General features: G+C 41.8%; 1 protein-coding gene across 1 annotated transcript in view; it reads left to right on the top strand.

The window, feature by feature from the left end:
* apba1a (amyloid beta (A4) precursor protein-binding, family A, member 1a) overlaps positions 1-15461 on the top strand; it is a gene marked incomplete at both ends in the record, with an annotated part of 313633 nt that extends 298172 nt beyond the window's left edge. The window contains one exon of the mRNA XM_080040598.1: positions 15390-15461. Within this exon, the coding sequence (XP_079896724.1) occupies positions 15390-15461 (72 nt within the window). The remainder of the gene's footprint in view (positions 1-15389) is intronic.
* Positions 15462-21266: the final 5805 nt, after the last annotated feature.

Below are 21266 nucleotides of genomic sequence, written 5' to 3'. Positions count from 1 at the left end.
GTCAGCTAAAGAGGTTGCAGCAAATGCCAAGGAGGGCATAGAAAGACTTCAAAGGAAGGCTTTCTCAGCAGTAATGACCAGAGCGCAAAAGAAAAACCATAGGACTGCACTGCAAACCCCTGACTGCAATGAACCTGTAACTCAGCCAAAGACTTCTGACTGTCTGGGAGAAATTCCAATCCGCAGACCACCTGCTGGCTCAGTAGTTAAGCTACTTGTTGATGAAAGGAGCTTCAGTAGTTTATCTAAACTGGTCAGAGTCATTGCCTGGGTGTGGAGGGCTGCCACAAAGTGGAAGATGAAGGGCTCAGCTGTCAGTAAGGCGAAGGAGGGGGCTAAGACCAAAGCCAAGCAAGCCGTTCTGTCCGTTGAAGAGTGTGAAGATGCACTTCGAGACCTTTTCCTCGCAGCCCAGGAGGGTGTCACCTTTCATGACACTACCCTTAACAGACTGGCTGTGTACAAAGAAAATGAGACAGGATTGTTACTATGTGGAGGAAGAATACAGTTCTTCATTAAAGAGGAAACTGCAGTACCAATCCTACCAAAGGAAGCCTGGATTTCCACTCTCCTAGCTCAGGAGGCCCACAAAGCAAACCATGAGGAGGTAGCGGGAACACTCCTTAGGATGAGGAAGAAAGCCTGGATTATAAGGGGCCGAAGATTGGCTAAGAAAGTTGTTGACAGCTGTGTGATTTGCAGAAAAGCCAGAGCGAGGAGGTGCCAGCAAATAATGGGTGACCTTCCACTGGAGCGAACGCAGCCAGCCAGACCATTTGAGTTCACAACGGTAGATCTATTCGGACCGTATGAAGTGAAGGACATGGTCAGAAAGAGAGTGAGACTCAAGGTCTGGGGCATCGTCTTCTGCTGTATGGCTTCGAGGGCTATACACTCAGATGTCGTTGGTGACCAGTCAACTGAAGGGTTTTTACTGGCCTACCAAAGATTCACAGCCTTGAGAGGGCATCCAAGGAAGTTGTGGTCGGACCCGGGGAAAAACTTTGTGGGAGCCAAGCCTGCCCTAAAGAAACTTTACCTGTTTCTGGACCAGTTGGAGAAGGCGGATCTAGAGAATGAGGCCGCCAAACATGGAACAGACTGGAGCTGGAAGATCCATCCAGCAGACTCGCCTCACAGAAATGGAGCTGCTGAAGCAGCTGTTCAGATCGTGAAAAGGGCCCTGAGTAACCTGGGAGGAGATGGACTCTTCACATGGGGAGAGTTTCAAACATTCCTTTACATGGCAGCGAACCTGGCTAATGAAAGGCCAATAGATGCCAGGACTCAGAGTCGAGAGGACTGCGTGGAGTACATCAGCCCGAACTCTCTACTGCTTGGTAGGGCTGGACCCAGAGGAGACCCAGGGAGCTTCGAATTTGAAGGCTACTCCTACAACCGACTAAAAGTGATCCAGGCAGAAGTTAACAAGTTCTGGAAAAAGTGGAGTCAGTTGGCTGGACCCAACTTGTTTGTCAGGAGTAAGTGGCACACCAGGGAACGAAATGTTGCCGTTGGAGACATCGTCTGGGTAGCGGACCAGAATGCCTTAAGAAGCCAGTATAGGCTTGCCAGAGTTGTCAGTGTCAACACTGACAAAAAGGGAGTTGTGAGGGATGTAAATATCAGAACATTCCCAAGCTACCCAGTCTCCTCTGTGAAACTCAGCAAAAAGGTGGGCAAAGTAAAGATGAAACAGTCAACCCATATCCCTGCGACGGTTCTTCACAGAGACGTCAGGCGGATAATCGTCTTGCTTCCTGTAGAAGAGCAGGAACAGATTTCCACTCTAAAAACATCAGGATAGCCCTTCCAACACCAGAACATGGACTAGGTTGCTGTGAGCTCCTTGGGTTCAAGAACCAGGAGCTCAAGTGGGAGGTGTTGAGTCAAAAGTCAAGTAAGCTAAAGTCAAAAGAAATCATGACACCCGGAGGACAAGTGGGGTAGTGTATTGACTCCCTAGTAAGGAGAGGAAAATCCCCAAAACCAACTCCAGCTGATTAGCTGACTGAGATCACCTGCCTGCAGCTTTTTCAGCAGGATCACTCACTCTGCACTCAGTGGGGATTCAGACAACAGAGGAGAAAGAACTATCCAGCTTGGGTCAAACCATGAAAGGCTACTGGTATGGATGAACCAAAATTATATTGTGTTGAAATGTTAAACTGGATAAACTGGAGGTACATGGTAATCATATATTGTAAAGATTAAAACACTTAAGTTAAAGTTAATAACAATTATGAATTGAATAATAGATTATGTTAAAATATGACTAAACCATTTAAGAGATTTGTTTGTTGAACGTAATGATGGTTGTGCATTTCTGTTTGTGTTTGAAGGTTTTCAACCTAATAATTCCTGCCACAAGAAAATAAAAGTGAGAAAAGGAAAAGAGTTGTCCCATTGCTTTCTTCATGGTTGGCCAGGCCATTTTCAAGTTTGGGCAGAAGCTGGACAAAGTAAACCCCATAATAACTTGACAATGAATGATCCCAATAAAACAAATGCAGAAAGAAAAGATGGAAAATGACAGCTGGGTCTAGTCCTGTTCTGAGTCGCAGAGATCCTGTTCTGAGTCCCAGACTGTTCTGGTTCTGATTTTCCTTTGCTCTGACCCCCAGACACTAGCTGGCTCTAAGGGTCTTGTGTTCTGACCCCCAGACTGTGTTTTAATCTAACTGGTTCTATCTGTCATTTGAATGTTAATTATTGAATATGAATTATATGTTGTATTTGATCAAAAATGTTTTGCTTAATTGACCAAACCCCATGATTCTGTCACTAGTCCGACATTAGTTTTGTAATATTTGGTTTTCAAGCTAACTGTTACAATTTGTGTTGTTATAGTACTTTCAGAGTGGAAAAAGTAAGTGGTTCAGTTTACCCCCTTGATTTTTATGGTCTGTCTCAGTTTACCCCACAGCTGGGGTGAGACACTTGATAACTTTTTTTTAAACAATCATATTTTCCCTGCCCTTTGTCTTGAATAAATTCTGCTAATGCCCATTTCTAGGAAACATCCTGTAACATCCATTTGAGTGATAAATAATTTTAGTGTCTCAGATTACCCCGTTCTCCCCATGTACATTTCATTAAGTTTTTTCGGATCTGTGATGCAAATCAAATGAAAGAGAGCCAGAGAAGGCTGAATGCAGCGAGACAAAATACACTCAAAAAGTCCCAGAGTTTGGGAGAATATACAACAGAATGAAGCCGGTAGTCTCTTGCCAAGAATTTTGTTTCCCCTTTCAAAATCTCTGCGACTGCTTTTTGGCACATTTACTAATGTAAGCTTTTAAAACACATCAATGCTGTAGAGTTAACCATGATAGCACTGCTACCAGAAGCTTTCCACATCAGTATAGGAACCATCTGCCACCTTCTTTGAAAAGCTAAATATTTAACTTCAAATTTTCTTTAAAAAAATTTAAATAGATAAAATATATAGAATAATTTGCACAACACCTTCACAAGGACACATAACTTGCTGAAATATCACAGTATCTCTGAATTGAAAATCCACTATTGCTGGCAGAAATTAATATTATATTATTAATATACTAAGGAATTTTCCAGACAAAATTAGGCTTGTAAAATTGCATGATCCATGATCAAGGTTTTTTGATTATTGTGTCAGAATAATTATAGTTAGTTTGAAAACATTTGACACATGTTTTAGTGCTTTAGTATGCTACAATTTGAGTCTATACAGTTAGCACAATGTCAGCCCTAAACTGCTCCATCATGCTTATTATCCACAATTCTGGGGTTGGGGTTATTTGTGCCAAAGGGCCTGGGGTGAGTTATAAGTAAGTAAGTAAATGTATTTATAAAAGCACATTTATAACAGTTTGCACTGTCCAAGTGCTGTACATAGAGCATTCAGTAGGTAAAAAATGAAGGTAAAATAACAATAACAAACTAGAACTGCAAGCAGTTGTGAACGGGGGCCAAGCCTCCCACGCGACTCGGGATCGGGCGTCGTCATCCGCGGCGCCGGCCCCTCGCTTTACGGATTCCGGGGATGTAAAGTTTTTGAATGTGGGATGTTTGGTTTGGGAGTTATAGACCAAAAGGCAAAAAAATCGCAGAGAAAGATGCTCAAGTGTGTTTTTGGCGCCCCCTTTTGGAGCAATTTAAGGAAAAAGTAGAACCAACCTGAGAACCATAGGACAAACACGTGTGAAGTTTGGTGTTAATAGGATGAATCGTTTTGGATTTAGGAGCAGTTTGGTACAAGGTAGCTAATGTGCAAATCTTTAAAACGCTAACGTTTGGTCTCCCGACGGTCGTAGAAAAATTCTTTATGCAACTTTTGCTTGTGGGAGTTGGTAGAGCATAATGCTTTTGGTTTCGTCCAAATCGGGCAAAAACTGTAGGAGGAGTGTGTTTTGGTGACTGACACAGTTTTTGCAATGTAGCGAAAAAAATCCCATGCGCAAATGGGCGTGGCCTATCTCAAAAGATGCAGCTGACTTGTGGGCATCTGTGGATATAAAGTGTTTGACTGTGGGATGTTCGGTGTGGAAGTTATAGCCCCAAACGCGTTTTCTTTGCTTTTTGTGGTTTTGGCGCCCCCTATGGATGACATTCGCAAAACTACGTTAGATAGAAAGATGCAGCTCAATGTACCAAACAAGTGGATGTCAAGTTTTTGAATGTGCGATGTTCGGTTGGGGAGTTATAGCAAAATCAAATTGTCAACCTCTCCATTGTAGACACTCTTTTGAATTTTCCCGCCTAAAGACTTTGAAAATGGCGAAAACAGGCAAAAAAATTGAAAAACAATTTTTTTTAATAAGTCCGGCCCACATAGGAATTTCTTGCCCATATTTTTGCCATAGGCTCGGGTATGCCCCATGATAGTCTCCCTTCAGTTTCAAGAAAATCCCCTTTTTTTTAAGGAATTTTCGCGAATCTTTAAAGCGCTACCGTTTGGTCTTCCGATGGTCGTAGAAAAATTATTTGACCAACTTTTGCTCGTGGGAGTCGGTAGAGCATAATGCTTTTGGTTTCGTCCAAATCGGCGAAAACTCTATGAGGAGTATGTTTTGGTTACTGACACAGTTTTTGCGATGTAGAGAAAAATGTATATATACGCAAATGGGCGTGGCCTATCTCAAAAGATGCATCTGACTTGTGTGCATCTGTGGATATAAAGTTTTTGACTGTCGGACTTTCGGTGTAGGAGTTATAGCCCCAAACGCGTTTTCCTTTGTTGTAGCGCCACCTAGTGGCCGGCATGTCTGAATTTTTTCGTCTGCGTACCAGGCATGGACCTGGATCTAGTCATGCAAGTGGCATGTCCCAACCCTTTACGGTTTGGGCTGCAGCACCACTTTTACGTAAGGAATAGGAATAGGAATAAAAATCCCAGCTAAAACAATAGGGTTCCCTGCCCAGCAGGGCTATGGAACCGCGTTGCTCTGCAAAACGCGGTCCCAGGCCCTACTCGGGCTTGGCCCCCTAATAAGAAGAAATGTTCCAAATTGAAAAATCGAATCTTTAAATCGCTACCATTTGGTCTTCCGATGGTCGTAGAAAAATTCTTTATACAACTTTTGCTCGTGGGAGTCAGTAGAGCATAATGCTTTTGGTTTTGTCCAAATCGGGCGAAAACTGTAGGAGGAGTATGTTTTGGTGAACAACACAGTTTTTGCGATGTAGCGAAAAATGTATATATACGCAAATGGGCGTGGCCTATCTCAAAAGATGCGTCTGGCTTGTGTGAATCTGTGGGTATAAAGTTTTTGACTGTCGGAGGTTCGGTGTGCAAGTTATACACATTTTCCTTTTTTGTAGCGCCACCTAGTGGCCGGCATATCTGATTTTTTTTGTCTGCGTACCAGGCACGGACCTGAATCTAGTCATGCAAGTGGCATGTCCCAACCCTTTACGGTTTGGGCTGCAGCACCACTTTTACGTAAGGAATAAGAATAAAAGTCCCAGCAAAAACAATAGGGTTCCCTGCCCAGCAGGGCTATGGAACCGCGTTGCTCTGCAAAACGCGGTCCCAGGCCCTTCTCGGGCTTAGCCCCCTAATAATAATCCCAGCAAAAACAATAGGGTTCCCTGCCCAGCAGGGCTATGGAACCGCGTTGCTCTGCAAAACGCGGTCCCAGGCCCTTCTCGGGCTTGGCCCCCTAAAAAGACATAAAGTCCAGACATCCACATATAAACAAAGATAGTAGTGCAGAGGTAAGATATTTAATGGGGAGAAAAAGCCAGGGTGAGCCTTGATTTAAAGGCAGAAATGGAGGGGGAATCACGTATCAGGTGGCAGTTGGTTCCACAAGCACGGAGCAGCTAGTGCAAAGTAAATTTCTGAAAGTTGTGCCAGTGGCATGGCTGTATACGCTAGTCAACAAAAAGAAAGTGATTAGCCTCGTTTGAGAAGGAGCCGTCTTGCTAAGACCTGCGCAATTATGATGCTCGTCTTGCTGAGCGCACAGCATTTTTGGTGTGCGCTCAGCAAGACGCGTGTCATAATTGCGCAGGTCTGAGCAAGACGGCTCCTACTCAAACGAGGCTATTGTCTACAGTAGCTCAAAAGAGACTGACATCTCCATTCCACCTAAAGCTGGGGTAGGGGAGAGTGGCCTAAGTAGTGCCACTTTTTACTCAAAGTGACTTTAAAGTGAGGCCTTGACAGTAAAGTCTCCAACTCAAATATGTACATATATTTCAGGGTGTTGTGCATCCCTGGCAATAAAAACTTTGGATCTGGAATAAACTGTTGAAGAAATATAGCTTTCGGAAAAAAAGTTGTCTTGTGGCACAACTTGCCCCCGGTGTGGTGTAAATTGTGCCGTCGGAGATAATACCATGGGGTGAATTGTGCCATTGATATATATCTCATAAACTGTAATGTAAGACAAATCCATTAGACAATCACTTATTTAAGGTGTATTTAAAGTAAATAAAGTAAATATTTGACAAAGATTGAAGGACACTTTTCTTAAACAAGGCCTAGCAGGTCTAATGGTTTTACCTGCAAAGCTCACAATGACAAAGTCACCATCATCATCTTTCTGGCCATCTGAACTCTCATCAGTGGTGTTGTTAAGTGGATGTCACTCTCTTCTGAGCTACTTTAGACAATCACTTTCTTTTGGTGACCAGCGTTTACAGCCATGCCAATGGCACAACTCGCAGAAATGTACTTTGCACTAGCTGCTCCGCCCTTGTACAACTGCCACCTGGCATATGCGATTCATTTCTGCCTTTAAATCAAGGCTCAAAACCCATCTGTACACCCTGGTTTTTCCTCCCCATTAACTATCTTGCCTCTGCACTACTATCTTTGTTTATATGTGGATGTCTGGGCTTTATGTCTTTTATTTTGGTTATTGTTATTTTACCTTCATTTTTTATCTACTGAAAGCACTATGTACAGCACTTTGGACAATGCAAACTGTTATAAATCTGCTTTTATAAATACATTTTACTTACTTACGTACTTATAACTTACCCCAGGCCCTCTGGCACAAATCACCCCAACCCCAGAATTTTGGATAATAAGCATGATGCAGCAGTTTAGGGCTGACATCGTGCTAACCATGTAGACACAAACTGTAGCATACTAAAGTACTAAAACATGTGTCAAATGTTTTCAAACATGTCTATAATTGTTCAGACACAATAATCAAAAAACCTTGATCATGGAAATTTTACTTTGAAAGGCTAAAAGCAGTTTTTTGAGCTTAAATGTTCTTATATCATATTCCATGTTTCTCCCTTCTTTACAGGATGAGTTAAATGGATGGCTCTTCTTAAATATGTGGTCACATTTCCAATTTCTTTTATGGTTTTCTAGAAACAAGGGGTGGCACAACTTCCCCACCGGCACAACTTAGGCCACTCTCCCCTATATGATTTCTGATTGGTCAAAGTTAACATGAGCTGTACACTTTGACTAATCAGAGCGAGGCTCCGATTCTCTGTTCTTATTGGCTGTTGGGACTGTTGATACACTTTGGCACAACTTTGTTGGTTTAGAGCGTGTCAGGGAGGGACATAGGGGAGGGACCAAAGAGAACAAGTGGAGCGGTTGAGGTATTTGGATTCGAATCTCTATCCCAACTGCTATTTTCTCCCCAAATCCTCCACCCCAGCTTTAACGACACCACTGATGAGAGTTCAGATGACCAGAAAGATGATTATGGTGACTTTGTCATTGTGAGCTTTGCAGGTTAAACCACCTAGTTCTGCTAGGCCTTGTTTAAGAAAATTGACCTTCAATCTTAGTAAAATATTTACTTTATTTACTTTGAATAAACCTTAGATAAGTAATTGTCTAATAGATTTGTCTTGTATTACAGTTTATGAGATATATATTAATGGCACAATTTACCCCATGGTTTTCTCTCCTAAGAGTAAGCCTATACTTATCGTTGCATGTTACAGACCGCCTGATCAAACCCATTTTTATGACTTTTTAGAAGAGCTTTGCTCAAAGAGTATTGATTTTGTTAAATCTGAAGTTATCATGATGGGAGATTTTAACACTGATATTCAGAAACGGGATGTTTCCGGGTATAAAGCATTGATGAACTTTTGTGGTTCTTTTTGTTTACATCAGCTGATTAATGAACCAACACGTGTGTTCCACTACCCAAACCATGATTGACCTCATTCTAGTTTCAGATAAGTCTAGAATAGCAGAGAGTGGGGTTATGGGCCGGTTTCACAGACATGGATTAAGCCTAGTCCTGGACTAAATGGAATTTTGAATGGAGATTGTCCATTGAAAGTCCAATTTAGTCCAGAACTAGGCTTAATCCATGTCTGTGAAACCGGCCCTAAAAGTTATGGGCCGAGCGACCATTCTATTATTTTCTGTACTAGAAAGATCAAGAAAGCAGTTTTTAACGTGCATTCTTCTATTAAAACCCAGTCACTGAAAAGGTATACCAAAGAAGCACTAAATGACTGTTTCAAGCAAATGGACTGGTCTAATGTACTGCAATGCATTGATGTGGATAGAGCATGGTGCACAGGGCCGGCTGTAGCCAGGGGCAAGGGTGGGCCGTGCCCACCCAAATGTGAGCTGTGCCCACCCAATCAATTTTTTTTTTTTTTAAGGTGGAAGTCCAGACCCACTATCGGACGGACCCGTTCATTCGCTGTCCAAGAAAATGTCAAATAAAATTCAGACAATTAATTAATAGTAAAGAATATACCATCTTTCTTCAATAGCTTTTAATTCATCAGTGTTCACACAAAATTCCTCAGATTTAGCCTCTTAATTAATAATTAATAATCTTAATCCAGCTGGACATCGGAAGCAATAGTGGAAAGACTATATATCTATTTAGTGTGTATAGTATATACTGTAGCTCTGGACTACCAACATCCAGGTTGCCCAGTCCCAAAGCTTTCTCTTCTATCAGCTCAGGCTGCCTACAGTTAATACTGCGATTAAAAAAAAGATACATTATGTTGCATATAATGTATATTATATGTTATTCATAAACATTTGGGGGAAAAAACATGCAAGAATCAAATTTTCCACACAGCAACACTCAAAGTTTATTTGCATATTGTGTTCTACACAATACACAGTAAATGTGCCAAAAATCAAATGCAGAGACCTGGGCGACTGTGGCTCAGGTGGTTAAGCGGGTTGGCCAACAATCCAAGGGTTGGCGGTTCGATCCCCGCCCGGCCACCTGTGTCATGGTTGTTGTGTCTTTGGGCAAGACACTTCACCCACCCACCTTGCCTTGTGTGAATGTGTATGATTGCTGTATGTTTGAGGTGGTGGGCGATGGCGCGAAATGGCAGCCTCGCTTCCGTCAGTCTGCCCCAGGGCAGCTGTGGCTACTATCGTAGTTTACCACCACCGGTATGACTGTGTGTGAATAAATTGAACCTGGAACCCTGTAAAGCGCTTTGAGTCAACAACAGCGAAATAAAGCGCTATATAAATCCAATCAATTAATTACAAGGGCAAAAGGGTGCTCTCAGTCTCTTTGCCCAGTGTGCCCACCTAAAATGTCTACCAGCCCACCCTAATCTAACTGTCTAGAACCGGTGGTGCTCATTTAAATGTATGTTTTTAGAAGCTATTGATAAAGTAGCCCCATGTAAAGAAATTAGAATAAAACAGAGGACAGAACCCTGGGTAAATGATGACATCCTTGAGGCAATTAGAGCAAGAAATAGCAAGTATGGTCAATTCAGGTTAAACAAGGATGAGCAGAGTTGGACTGATTATAAAAAGGCGAGAAATGAAGTTAACAGATTAGTGGTTCATACTAAAAAGAAATGTTTTAATGAGAAAATAGCTGAATATAGAAATGACTCAGGAAAGCTATGGAAATCCCTCAAGCAGCTTGGCTACAGTAAAAAGATGAAAACCAAAAACACTAACATCACTCTAAATCTTGGCAATAATATTACATCAGAGAAGGAGATGGCTTTAAGAAACATTTTTCATCTGTTGCCAGCAAGCTGGTGGATAAGCTACCTGGCCTGACGGGTCAATATGGTGAAAGCCATGTGCGAGACTATTACTCTCAGTTAGGGATTCAGACGGGTGGCTTCCTCTTTGAAAAAGGGCTTGATTGCTCTAAAGCCACAGGATTAGACTCTATTCCATCACGGTTCCTAAGGGATGCTGCTGAGATCATTACACCATGCATCACTCATATTGTAAACAGTTCTATAGAACAAGGACATTTTCCCAGTGATCTCAAGATTGCCAGAGTGATTCCGCTTTATAAGAAAGGGAGTAAACTGAACCCTGGCAACTATAACCCTGACTCTATTCTGAGTAGTCTGTCAAAGATCATTGAAAAGATAATTTTTGAACAAATTGACAAATACGTATCTTCACAAAATATACTTTATGAGTTCCAATCTGGCCTCCGTAAATCTCATTCTACAGATTCATGTTTACTGGTGGATAATGGTCACTTCAGTGGCATGGTCATGTTAGACCTACAGAAGACTTTTAGACTTTAGACTTTATTGTCCCCAAGGGGAAATTCTTTTTCACATCACATGTACATTTATGGGCTGCACACCGACAGACAATAGACAGAAACAAAGTAAACATACATACAGGATATATAAACAGGGTGGGACTGGGGTGATTTATCTTGGCCGTTTGTTGAGGGCTGCTATGGCTGCAGGCACCAGGCTTTTGCCATAGCGAGCCCTCCGGCACAACAGGGACCTGTACCTGCGTCCGGAGGGCATGACAGTAAAGTGGCAGTTGAGTGGGTGAGTGTTGTCCTGTGCTATTGTGGATGCAATGCGTGAGATGGCCTTGAGATTCAGTTCTGACAGTGTGGGTGTGGGGAGACCAATTATTTTGGCAGCTATATTTGTGACACGTGTGAGTTTGACCCGGTTTTTGACAGTGAGCATGTTAAAGAAACAGATGGAACAGTAGAGCAGGATGGGTTGGACAATACTTTGATACAACAGAAGGAGGAGATGGGGTGCAACATAGAGTCCTTTAAGTTTACGGATGGCATACAGTCTTTGGTGGCTCCTTTTTTGAATGTCCGTTGTGTGCTGGTCGAAATTGAGTTTATTGTCCAGTGTGAGTCCAAAGTATTTAAAGCTGTCAACTGTTTCTACTGTGTCATTGTTGATGAGAGTGGGGGGCTGGGGTGATGGGGTACCTATTGTTATTTATTTTGTTTTGGCTACATTGAGATGGAGGAAGTTATGTGTGCACCATTGGGAGAAGTGAGTGATAGTGTTGTGGTAATCCGATACAGAGTTATTGTCTGATAGGAGGGCGAGGATGGGAGTGTCGTCAGAGTATTTGAGGTAGGTGGTGGTGTGGGAGGGGCTGGTGCAGTCATTAGTGTAAAGGGTGTAGAGGAAAGGGCTAAGCACACAGCCCTGAGGGGCTCCGGTGTTGGTGGTGAGTGTGGGTGATGTGGATGTGCCTACCCGAACAGCTTGCCGTCTGTCGCAGGAAGTTGTGCAGTCTGCCCCAGGGCAGCTGTGGCTACTCTCGTAGTTTACCACCACCAGTATGACTGTGTGTGAACGAATTGAACCAGGAACCCTGTAAAGCGTCTTTGAGTGCCTAGGCAATAAAGCGCTATATAAAACCTATCAATTATTATTATTATTATTATTAGGAGATGGATCAGGATGGGTGGAGTGTTGAGGTGGTGAAGCTTCTGGATGAGCAGGTGTCTTTGGATGGTGTTGAAGGCGGAGCTGAAGTCCACAAAGAGGATCCTGGCGAAATTGCCTGAGGAGTCTAGGTGCTGGAGGAGAAGATGCAGCAGGCAGGCGACAGTGTCCTCTGTGCCCCTTTTTTCCCTGTAGGCGAATTGAAGGGGGTCCAGATGAGGTTTGACAAATGGGAGGATGGTCCTGAGCAGCAGTTTTTCAAAGCATTTCATGATTATGGGTGTGAGGGCGATGGGGCGGTAGTGGTTTGGTTCGGAGGGTCGTGGTTTTTTGGGTACCGGGATTATGGTTGCACTTTTCCAGAGGAGGCCTTTGATATGGTTGACCATTGCGTTTTATTGTATAAATTGAAAGCCATGGGTTTTAGTGACTTAGCACTGAAATGGGTGGGCTCCTATCTCGAGAATAGAACGCAGGTGGTGGACATTGGGGGTACAATGTCTCAACCACAAAGCATGGTCTGTGCGGTTCCTCAAGGGAGTGTTTTGGGGCCACTTTTCTTTCTTTTATATATAAATGGCCTAAAGTTTGTTTGTTCTTGTAATCTTTTTTTATATGCAGATGACTCTGCGCTGGTAGTTTCTCACAAAGATAATTGAAAGAACACTTTCTGCAGAACTTGTACATGTTAGCAGGTGGATGTCTGACAACAAGTTATCACTTCACGTGGGGAAACTGAGTCCATATTGTTTGGATCAAAAATTTAACTGAAAAAAGCCTCGGATATTAAGGTTTTAGCTGGAGATTCTGAAATTACCAGCCAGTTACCTTGGCTGTGTATTAGATTGTAACTTATCTGGTGTAGGTCAGGCTCAAAAGGCAATCACCAAAATAAATCATAGAATCCGTTCTTTGGCCAGAATTTCAAAGTTTCTGCAATGTTAATTTTAGCAGGAGCTTTAATTCAGCCCTATTATGATTATGCGTGTGGGTCATGGTACAATGGCGTCAGAATGCATTTGAAACATAGGCTTCAGACCTCGCAAAATAAGTTGGTTAGGCTTATTTTTTACCTCCCCATGAGAACTCATCTTGAATCTTCCCACTTTGAGAGGTTGGGTTGGTTGAAAGTAGATGATCTCAGATACAACTGTGGATGGTAAATGGGGATGTTCCCAAATATTTTAGAAATTATTTTAATCGAGTAAGTGAAGTTCACAGGCATTCCACTAGGGGAGGAGGAAGCTCAGGACTGTCCTGTCACGTGACGACCACCCCCTGCACTGCACTTTTGTTAGAAGTGGCAGGAGCGAGCGTCTCCTGTTACCGAGATGCTCTACAGAGAGATTCAGAAAGTATTTTGTTCCTGCAGCAGCTAGGCTTTTTAATCATGACTGCTGATTTGATTTCTGCACATTGCTCATTTGCACATCATAATATTGTTATATTGTCAATTATTCCCTTTTTTTTTACCTTCTATTTTTACTATGGTAGTGGACCACACTCTCCCTGTGACTATGCTTGTTTTATGTTGTTACTGTATTCATGTGTTGTATTGTATGTTGTACAGACTATGGTGGCAAACCAGTTTCCCCATTGGGGATCAATAAAGTAAATCCAATCCAATCCAAGTAGCTCTACAGATTTTGTACCACCCAGAGTTAGGACTAACATGGGAAAGGATTATTTTTTTGTGCTGGAGCTGCACTTTGGAATAGGTTGCCTGGTGCACTCAAGTTAGTCAGAAACTTAGGCAGTTTTAAAAAGGCCCTGAAACAATGGCTTAGACGCCAATATTAGGCTTGTCTTAATGGTGATCATTGGTATGTGTGCTACTTTTATGTAATTGGTAGGAGACATTACTGTCAAGGCCGGGAATATGCCAGAATTTCGGTCCACCTCCCTGCTGTATAAATGTGACCGTTGCGGAACGGGGGAAGAAAGGTGCGAGAGATTGTTCCGGGAATTGTACTACCTCGGGGGGTAGTAAGATTGCCGACACCATTAGTTCCGCCTCTCTGTATAAATGCGTTTATATAGTTTAAGGACGTGTATTTAACATTAACCATGGGCCACGACAGCCTGATGTCCCGTAAAAATCACCAAATACAAGGAACAGCGTATCTAGCAGGTCATAAGGTCCGTTGCTCAATCCAAACCCCCACGCTTCATTTTGCAGAGTATATGAGTCTATTTCTGAAAATACGGCCCTCTTACTGCAAGCTCCAGCACTTCTGCTCTGAATTCACCGGCCAGTGTTGTTGTTGTAAAGCAGCTGACCGGCGCAGCGCTAAATGTTTACGTCACACCTGACGCTGTTTACAAGCAACTCTTTCATTCCGGAACGCTGTGTAAAAGGGGCTACTGATGCGCCAGCAGGCCGGCGTTGCTTGGTTCTGTGTAAATAACACAGAAGCAAGCAAAGCCGGCATATCGGAGTGATGTTGTTCCGTCAATATGCCGCAATCTCTGTGTAAAAGGTAGCACAGCTCCCCCCACTCTCCCCTACTTACTAACTCTCCCCTACTTACTAACTTCTGGGATCTCTGCCCAGCTGTTCTGTTGTACTTGTCTGTCGCTGTGCCAAGGCAATGTAACATCATAAATATGTATCTGATAAAATAGAGAAAAGTGTATGTGTGTGGGTGTGTGTCACTCCTATTTTAACCTCTCCATGTATCCTAACCCTAACCATTCCGCTGTGATTCCAGAACCTAATCGCCAATTTCAGGAACATAGGGAAGACCCTGTATTTGCATACCAACTTCATACAACCTATACTTAAAAAGCAGTCTTTGTGTTTAGTTTTTTCTTCTTCTTTTTTTTCCTCTATTATTGATATACAGTCTATGACTGTTCAATGCTGTTAAAAGCTCTGGTTTAAACTGTTGGCTACCCTCACCCCACAATTTTCAGTGGTACTGCAACGTATGGCCCATTTGGTCCATACCCCCAAGCTTGCAGGATACTTGCAGAAATACGGACGGACAGAACGCTCGGTCTGTATAGTTATTCGTATCTAACATAGAGCATTAATGAGCCCTAAAGGTGGCAACATTAAAATTAGTCTGTTCTACTTATTTGAGATATGACATCTAAGATAGCTCAGTCTGCAAAGAGAGCACAGAGAAAGTATTAGGAAATAAATGTTACCTAGTAGGATTGCTCTGTACTACATTGGGTCTGGGTTTGCAACAATGACTGCTTGCATTTGGCACTTGATTTCAATAGGCATTTACTGTTAATAATTGAATGCTTTGTTCTGTTTGTAATTGTCTCAGATCCACATGAAGACTATGCCTGCAGCCATGTATCGCCTGCTGACGGCCCAGGAGCAGCCTGTTTACATTTAACAATACAAAGCCCTGACCTCACACACACACTTTAAAGCTCCTGCAACTCACTGTCACTCCCCAAGCCAACCTCCTCTGCTCAGCTCAGTGTTCAATGAGTACAAGTGAATCTCACATTATTAGAATATCATGGAAAAGCTCTTTTTATTGAATTTAATTAAAAAATGAAAATTCCATATACAGTATTCTAGATGTATAAGACATATATTGATATATTTAAGACAGTTTTTGTTTTATTTAAATCCATCATCTCAAAATATTAGAATATTCCATAAGGCCAATCAAAATAATTATTTTTTATTCCAGAAAATGTTGCACTTTTGATAAGTATTTTCATTCATCTTGTAAAATACTTGGTCTGGGTTCTTATTTTGCATGAATTATTGCATTAATGCGGCATGGCATGGTGAAGATGAGTCTCTGGCACTGCTGAAGTGTTATGATGCCCAGGTTGCTTTGATAGCGGCCTTCAGCTCGTCTGTATTGTTGGCTCTGGGGCCTAACTCAGGAAGCAGGGTTGACAATCTCTGAGTTCAACCCTGCGCTCTGAGTTGACCAACTCTGAGATGACCAACTCTGGGTTATCGGTTTCAGAACAGCAGATCAGCGTTGGATCAGTCAACTTGGAGTCAAGTCATTCTGGGTTGAGCGTGTGTGTAAAAGCCATCGTCAATGGATCGCTGATAACATATTTCATTATGGAAACAGGACAAATGCTTGAGGACAAACCGGCCCGGTTCTCAAAAAAAAAAAAAAAAAAAAGAACGTCTCAACGTCTCTACTTCTTGACACAGAATTATTAGTGATTTAACAATATGCCTATGGTACGGAGAAGAATTAAAGGGGATATTATCTCATAACTCTGATCTAATCACCTCGGCAATTCAGAAAAAAACAGGAAAACATTTTTTTTGGGAGAATCATTACACTATGAGAAGCAATAGCATATTTTATGTTTTAAGTTACGCATATCAGAAGCAGCAAAAGTATTGAGCTGGCACGGCACAACATTGCTGATAGTGTTTTATATTCGCTGTTTAATATGCAGTCAAGCTATAAAGAGGGGTGAAGGACTTTGACGTCAGACAAATTAGGCGACAGTTTTCATTGAAGAGCCTGATTGATTTATAACCAAATCCATTTTCCTCAAGTGATCACAGTTAAAATTATTAAATAATTTCTATATTCATATAAGGGTATTAAACGAGGCACAAGTGAACAGTAACGATCGCATGAAGCCGCAACATTATATTTCAACCTGATAGATACAGTGGCACAGATGTTACAAAACTCCTGTTAATAAAAAATAATGTAATAATACAACGCTAATAGGCAAATTAATCTGAATGTAGAGCATGTTCACGGTGTGTTATGTGGAATGACACAAGGGCTGAGAATACTGATCAGATAAATGATCGATCAAACGTAAAATCATACAGGGACGCGTTGTGACACTTCAGTTGAAGCTGAAGTGTAAAGTGACAAAAAACTCAAAGTTGGTCAAACCACCTAGCGAGAAGGTTAGACTCATAGCGTATGTTGCCGCAGTTACGGACTCTGAGTTGCGCTGAACTTGCTTCCTGAAACGGAAAACCCAAAGTTAACAGTAACTCAGAGTGAACATACATACAACATAGATTCTCCATGTTGTTCAGGTCAGGAGAGTTGTCTGGCCATTCAAGTACAGTAATACCATGGTCACCACCAGTTACTCGTGCATGCCTGGCCAACCCGCGGCTCGTGAGCCACATGCGGCTCTTTGCCTAGTTTCAAAGCGGCTCTTACTTTCGCATCAAATTGTGTGTTTATTATTATTATCATTATTATTATATTTTGGCAAAATAAGTCATTTTCGGTTTCGGCCAAAACAGTTAAAAGGCCGGAAAAATGTACTGAAAAAATACGGACTAAATGACAATAAGGAAATATTCATTTAAAAGAGCTTAGCGCTTTTAAACAAGTAAATGGCAGTAAAGAGAGACATAACCGTATATGCGAGTCCACGGCACAGTGCAATGCTTCATGCAGCACAAAGTTAAAGGTCACATATTATGCTAAATGCACTTTTTAAATGTGTTCTAACATATCCATGGGTCCACAGTGTGCCTAGAGACTGCCAAAATATTTAAAAAAATAACAATCTCTCCTTTTCTCACTCTCCCCCTTTCTGAAACCCCCACCCCTCCCCCCCAATATACTCCAGTCAGAATTCTCGCTGACTATTACGTAATAGTCGGCACAGCCACATCCCCATATTTTCTTTATATGTCCATGCTTCCCCCCCAGAAACGTCCACCGTGCAGTAGTCTATGATAACCCCACCCCCCCATTTCTTATTGGTCCACGGCGTCCACGGCCCCGAGATCCGATGGAAAATTTTCCAAGCGACAGCCATGTTGTTTTCCCCGCTAAGCGACAAGATGCCCTTAGTACAGCCTGAATGTTACATACACCAACACAGAATGCTTTTGCTCATACTCCACTAATTTATCTTAACCACAGCAGTCTGTTAATGCCTCGTTTTTAATAACACAACGGATAGGAAGCTACCTGTGCTTTTTTTTAAACTGTGAAACTAAAATAATAGTTTTTATTGGTAGTTTTGTTGATTAACTTCCGTTTATTTAGAGTCAAGATGGCATTAGTCTATATAAACACATAATTATTATGACTGTAATAAACATTTCCACAACATTCCCTTCTTGATTATAATCAAATCACAAAATAATCATTCTAAAAAAATGTTCTAATAATTAAAAGATTAACAATGTTATATGGAAAAACAAAAGCGTATTAAAATTCTACAGGATGGCTTGTGAGATTGTCCGCCAAGGCCTGAGTGGCCTTTCAGGTGTTTTATCCCCTTGAGCAGTGTATTAAAAATAGACGGACAGAAATCACAGGTCATCATCACCTATACACATAGAAGCAAACACACCCCCTCACAATTGGCAAAAGGAGGTCAAAAGAGTTCTATGCACTAACTATACTTACTATAACAGAACTTATCATTTGGAAAAAAACCTCATAGATCGTTAAAGAGGAAAAAAATGTTTCAGACAGTTCTGTTTAACAAAAAATTAAACAGCTATGCTTAAAAGATTTAAATCAAAAGTAATGTTATATGGCAGTATAATTCTAAACAAAACTAAATAAAATGTTGTAAGAAAGAATTAATGTTAACTATTAAATGTAGATTAATATACCGTAAGGGTAATGTTAAGTTGCAGGATATAATTAAAGGTTAGCATAAATCAAAGGCCTGGTGTTCAGGTGTCATTATTTTCATTGTAGCCATTCTCATCATGGGATGCAGAGGAACACCCACATGGCAGGATGTTTCTTCGGGCTCGGGAGTCAGCATGCTACCTGTGGGTATACGTACTTGGGTCAGAGGTTCCAGAACATGACCCTTCGTAGGGGCGGACACCTTTACCGTGAGCCCTTGTTGTCATCCTTCCGGGATTTCTTTAGTCCAGTAGTCGTGGGTCTGCCTCAACCCTAGGCTTGAAGCATGCACATTCGGTAGAGTGGAGGCCTACGAGCTTCCTTCGGTCAAGAAATGCAGCTGCTCAATGTCTGGGAGTGAGTCGGCCACATCCCAGGGATCAAAGGATTCTCGTCTGGGAGAACGGAGGAGAGCATATTGCTCCACCTTTCCTCCAACCACACTGGCTATCCATCTGTGTAGCAAGGCTCTCATGCAGGTAAGGGTACAAGAACAGAGACACAAGAAGGCACCAAACATGATTAGGAATGGAAAAAGAACTTGAAGGGCAACTGCTCCCCATGGGCCTAGCCTGTCCTGCAACCATTGGGTGAGGCTTTGTCCTGCAGAATCCGAAGGGCCAAAAGAATTCTTGATTTTTCCGAGGGCCTTTATAACACCAGTGAGATTATCATCATTATCTGGGATTAATGTCATGCAAGCATCTCCTGTGAAATTCAGAGTCACACATAAACCTCCTGTCTTTGCCATTAAGTAATCAAGTGCTATCTCATGCTTCAGTTAGTTCTGCGAACGTAACAGAAGGGGTTATGTTAGACATTTGCAACGTGGTGTGAACGGGAGCCTGTGCAGCCGTCTTTGCTGCTTTATCAGCTCGTTCATTACCTGTAGAGACAGAATCCCTAGCACCTGTGTGTGCCGCACATTTGCAAACAGCCACTTCCTGTGGAAGTAAGATAGCATCTAAAAGGTTGGATACCAGTGAAGCATGTGCAATATGTTTACCTGTTGATGTCAGAAACCCCCTCATCTTCCACAAACAACCGTAATCATGTACAACGCCGTATGCATATCTGCTGTCAGTGTAAACAGTAATTCTTACCCCTGTTCCCAGAATGCAGGCCCTGGTGAGTGCAAACAATTCTGCAGCTTGGATTTTTGCTGTAAGCTTAAAAATGCTGAAATATATCACTTAATGTCTAATACATTTAGAATATATGGAACTTTCACTTTTTGAATAAAATTACAGAAAACAAGCTTTCCATAAAATTCTAATAATATGAGATGCACCTGTGTATATATATATACACATCTAGAGATCAAGATATTTTAAGTTGTGTGGGATATTTTACCTGATGGCAGGCAAGAGGGTTAGCTCACAAGTATTTAAGAGTGCACTCATTGTGAATGTCACTGAAATGTTTACTCTCAATGTGTTGAAAGAATACAACTTCTATAATCAGCAGCAATGTGTATTTATGTGCTAGTTATTTATGTGATGTACCAGATACATTCCTGTACCAGAATGTTTATAACAGTATTTATAACAATAAATTATTTGCAGGACTTTGTCCTGGAATGTGGCGTTCAAATGATCCCTGCTCCTGTTTTTTTCCTCTAAAATGTATTATGAATTCCATTACGATCTGAGGATTTTGTTAATTTTGGGTTCCGCAATTTTAAATTAGATGGGAATGCTACAAAACAAGAACATGTTTTTTTCTTTTTTGCTCCATGAATGGCAGTCAGTAAGTCAGCCCACTACTTTGGTCGGAACTGAAACATTAAAGCATCTCCGAGTAACATTTAAATATCTTTTAAACAGCCTCATGTTTCCTCTGATAATCATAAATTACCTTTAACAGCAAACGAGACCATCAGTGAAAAGAAAGACGTTTTTATATAGTTTTTATTACTGCGTTTGGTCTGGTCCATAATAACCTCATCGTGATCCATAATAACTGACGTCTCTCGTTCATTCGCTTTCTGTGAGGACTCCGTGAGAGTGCTTCGGTGACACACTGCATCAACTCATTGCAATCAGGTGTGTGTAGCACATACTGGCATTAGTTGATGCTGTGTTACTAACCACTCTCACGGAGCCGAAAAGAGTCCGGTGCCCTCACACTTTCAACACACGGACATCCACTATATTGCTTCCTGATTATTTGAATCTCGCACGCCCGGCACGAGCTAGAAAACAGCTTCACGATAGCTGGCGTCGTAAAAATACTACCGCTTTTGTCCAAAGGGGCCGCTAAGGGACCAAGTTACTCGTAGTGGCTTTAAGTCAAAAATAGCTGCTTTTAAAATTGCTACAGACATACCCAAAGGATAACCCCTGATGACCGTTCCTCTGACCTTACTATGGCACATTCATCAGGTCAAACATTAATTTATTAGCAAATAGAGGCTACATGTTTGACATACAAGGTCGATTCAGGCTGGGGGGGGCTTAGGTGTATCTAAACTATACAGTATATCACTATGCAATTGACCACACGCTGTTCTTTACATAAGAAAACAAATCACAGTACCTGCTCTCAGCTGGTTTTAAAGGGAATACCGAATATATC

This window comes from Ammodytes marinus, assembly GCF_949987685.1.
Source record: "Ammodytes marinus genome assembly, chromosome: 2".
In the NCBI taxonomy this organism is placed as follows: domain Eukaryota; kingdom Metazoa; phylum Chordata; class Actinopteri; order Uranoscopiformes; family Ammodytidae; genus Ammodytes; species Ammodytes marinus.
Note: the sequence above shows the minus strand (reverse complement) of the source record. Positions and strands in the feature narration are given on the sequence as shown.